This window comes from Thamnophis sirtalis, unplaced genomic scaffold, assembly GCF_051295495.1.
Source record: "Thamnophis sirtalis isolate CommonGarterSnake01/CBP01778 unplaced genomic scaffold, rThaSir2_p1.2 scaffold_1, whole genome shotgun sequence".
NCBI lineage: Eukaryota > Metazoa > Chordata > Lepidosauria > Squamata > Natricidae > Thamnophis > Thamnophis sirtalis.
The window spans coordinates 66,293,886-66,297,446 of record NW_028261381.1 but is presented as its reverse complement, the minus strand read 5'-3'; the positions used below and the strand labels follow the sequence as shown (position 1 = coordinate 66,297,446).

Here is a 3,561-nt window from a genome sequence, read left to right as displayed (position 1 = left end):
TTAATGTAATATGTGCTTCCCTCCATGAGTCCGGTATTTTTGCTTTCATCAGTTCCTCATTATATATCTCCAACATCAAGGGTTCTATCAATTCGTTCAATTCATCTATTATTTTGTACCATTCTCCTGGGAATCCATCTGGGCCTGGCGTTTTATTATTTTTCTGTTTCTGAATCACCTATTTCAATTCTAGTTTTGTTATTTTTTTTAACAACATTTCTTTCATATCTTCTGTTATTGTTGGGGTTTCTTCTCCATTTAGATATTTTTTTATTTGTTTTCCATCTACTTGTTCCACTTTTTACAGATTCTCAAAGTACTTGTATGCAATCTTTTTCTTCCCTTCTATTGTATGTTGTAGTTCACCAGTTTCCTCTTGGAGTTGATATATTAATCTTTTTTCTCTTTCTTTTCTCAATCTATATGACTGCCACCTCCCCAGTTTATTTGCTTGCTCAAAGAAATTTTGTTTTGTTAGTTTTAGGCCCTTTGCCATTTCTTCCTGGTCTAATATATTTAATTTATGTTTTGCTAACATCCAATCCTTTCTAATTTTGTCACTTTGTGGCTTATTTTGTAATTCTATTTCTAAATTTTTAATTTCCTCCTCTAATATCTTCTGTTGTGCCCATTTTTCTTTGTTTCTTTTTGCTGAATACGCTATAATAATTCCACGGGAATAAGCTTTCATGGTGTCCCATAAATTTTGTATAGATGTCTGTTCTTTTGTGTTTTCCTTAAGGAATAACTCCAATTCATTTCTACATTTTTGAATAAATTCTTTTTCTTTTAATATTTGCAGATTTAACATCCACCTTCGCCTAGTTTTCCCCCCCCCCTTTCCAGATTATTTTAATGGGGTTGTGATCTGCCCAAGTATTTGGTAATATTTTAATTATATGTATTTCTGCCCCAATTTCCCCATTCATCCATGTCATATCAATCCATGACCAAGATTGGTGTGGGTTGGAATAAAAAGTAAATTATTTTTTTCTGGTTCCATTTTTCTCCAAATATATATCAAGTTTCGTTTCTCCATCATCTCAAAACAGGTTGTTGGTAATACTTTTTTTATTTTTAGTTTTTTTGTCACTTACACAATCTTTTTTACTGTCCACTATAGCATTTTAATCTCCTATTATGCAGATATTCCTCACTCCAATTTCTCTAATTTTTTCATGTAATTTTTTATAAAAGTCCTTCTGATTTTTGTTTGGGGTGTATATTGCTACCAGTAGTATTAATTTTTGATTTATACATATTCTTCCCTTTGGGTCTGCATAAATTAAATTTGTCTTTATCCCATCTTTAACATATATCGCTATCTCTTTTCTCTTTTCTTCTGCTGATGCTGCATATAATTTTCCTAATTTAGGACATTCCAGATATTTTATATCTTGTTTTTTTAATGTGTGTTTCCTGTAAGCATATTATATCTGCCTTTTGTTTTGTTAATTTTGCCCAGATACGCTTTCTTTTTGTTGGCGAATTTAAACCGTTAATATTTACTGACAATGATTGAATTTCTTCTTCCATCCTCCTAACTCTCTACCTGTCTTTGTTTTTTTTATTAACTCTAGTTTCTTTTTTGGCTCCTTGTTTTTGTCTCACTTCCTCCTCTCTCTGTTGTTCTTCCTCCTCCCTACTACTTTCTCCCTGTTCTTCCGTTATTCTCTGTTGTCGTTCTTCCTGGCTTCTATATTCCATCTCCTCTTTACTGCTCTGTTCCTCTTCCAGGCCTACTAGTTGCTCATATAAATCCTGTGCCTTCTCCAGATTGTCAACTTTAATTCTTTTCTCCTGCCAGGTTACCAGCATCCCTTCAAGTACCAACCACCTAAATAGTATATCTCGTTTAATCAGTTGTGTCGCCTGGAATCAATATTCTCTCCTTTGCTCCCTCACTCTTTGTGGGATTTGTTTCAGGGTTTGTATCTCTTTCCCTTTGTACATCATTGGTTCATCTCTTGTTATTTTATAAATTATATCTCTAACTTTTTTCCTCGCGAATCTGATGTGTACTTCTCTGGGCAATCGGTGTTTTCTGGCCGATGTCTCATTTCTTCTGAGGCAGCATTATTTTTCTGAAGGACCTATTCATTGCCTCTTTTAACTCTTTGCTCCTAATGCTGTAAATCAAGGGGTTTAATACAGGTGTGACGAAAGTGTAGACGACAGACATCACCCGAACTTGTTCCGCTGAGAACCAGGAAACAGGGAATAGGAATATTAAACTGCTACAGCTATACTGCATAACGACAACCATTACATGGGAGGAGCAAGTAGAGAAAGCTCGTTGACGCCCCAAGGCAGAAGGGATGCATAGGATGGTGACTGTGATGAAGACACAGGACAGGAAGATTAGTGTGACAGGGACAGTCACGAGAACAGTAGTTGTAATATAAAGGCCAAGTTGTTGGCGATGGGTGTCTCTACATGCCACTTTCATTAGAGCAAGATAATCACAATAAAAAATTCTGATTGGCATATCATTGCCACAGAAAGTGAGGGTCATTATGAGGAAACTCCATAGTAAAGCAAAGAGCCCACACATAGCCACTACCCCAACTACAAGACTCACACAAATTCTCCAGGTCATAATGAGAGGGTAGCTTAGTGGGCGACAAATTGCCATGCATCGATCATAAGCCATGATAGTCAGCAGGATGCAATCTGAGCCCCCCAGTACAGTAAAAAAAAAAAACTGGGTGCCACACCCACTCAAAGAAATGGGGAGCTTTTTCACTGAAGCAAGATTAGCCAAAGTTAAGGGGGCAATGGTACAAGAGTAGCCAACCTCCAGAAATGCCAGGTTAGCCAAGAAAAAATACATTGGTTTATGGAGAGAGCTTACAGTGTAAATGATGAAAGCAACGGACCCATTCCCAAGTAGGCTGAGCAAGTAGAGAATAAGAAAAGCCCAGAAGAGCAGCCATTTCATCTCTGGGATGGTTGTGAATGGTTGGAAATGAAATTCTGGATTCAAAGTTTGATTTTCAATCTTCATTTAAGTCCTGTAGTCTCTTAAAAGGAGAAAGAACAAAAATATATGAAAATGAAAACTTTGGAAATTAAAGTTGAACTTAAGAAATTTATCAATAGATAATTAAACTGGAGGGAGGAGCCAATGTCGCGACGAGATGCTTGTGTGGTCTCAATGCTCTGAGACCACAGCCAACACTTTTGCCACTGGGTGGTCCAAATGGACCTAAACCGTCCCGAAGAGATGGTGAACAGGAAGAATATGTCTTGCTGATCTCAGGGATATTGCAAAATCCTTGAAAGAAGCAAGAGAAGTTCTTCAAGCCGGTGACAAAAAAATCCAGCCAAGGCTGACAAAGTCAGGACAGCTCCAAAACGAAAGGATACGGAAAGAGAAAGTGTTTTCAGCTGTTGAGGAATTTTTATTGTTTTAAAAAAGAGACTGCCTATAAAAACTCAAAAACCAATTTAAATTAAAGAATAGAAGAATCAAGCAGTGGAATTGAATTTGGAATTGTTTTGGACAGTGATTATCTTACTTTTTAAATGTTATTTACATGGATCGAATCTATGCAAACC

General features: G+C 36.5%; 1 protein-coding gene across 1 annotated transcript; it reads right to left on the bottom strand.

Annotated features, from left to right (window-relative positions):
* Positions 1–2,056: 2,056 nt before the first annotated feature.
* LOC106540069 (olfactory receptor 10V1-like) lies at positions 2,057–3,007 on the bottom strand. The gene has a single exon (XM_014055062.2). It carries the CDS (start codon positions 3,005–3,007, stop codon positions 2,057–2,059), a length of 951 nt encoding a protein of 316 aa, XP_013910537.2.
* Positions 3,008–3,561: the final 554 nt, after the last annotated feature.

What these genes read in the sequence shown, in the direction of transcription:
- LOC106540069 (XM_014055062.2), bottom strand. Translation starts at nt 3,007, where the DNA reads ATGAAGATTGAAAATCAAACTTTGAATCCAGAATTTCATTTCCAACCA.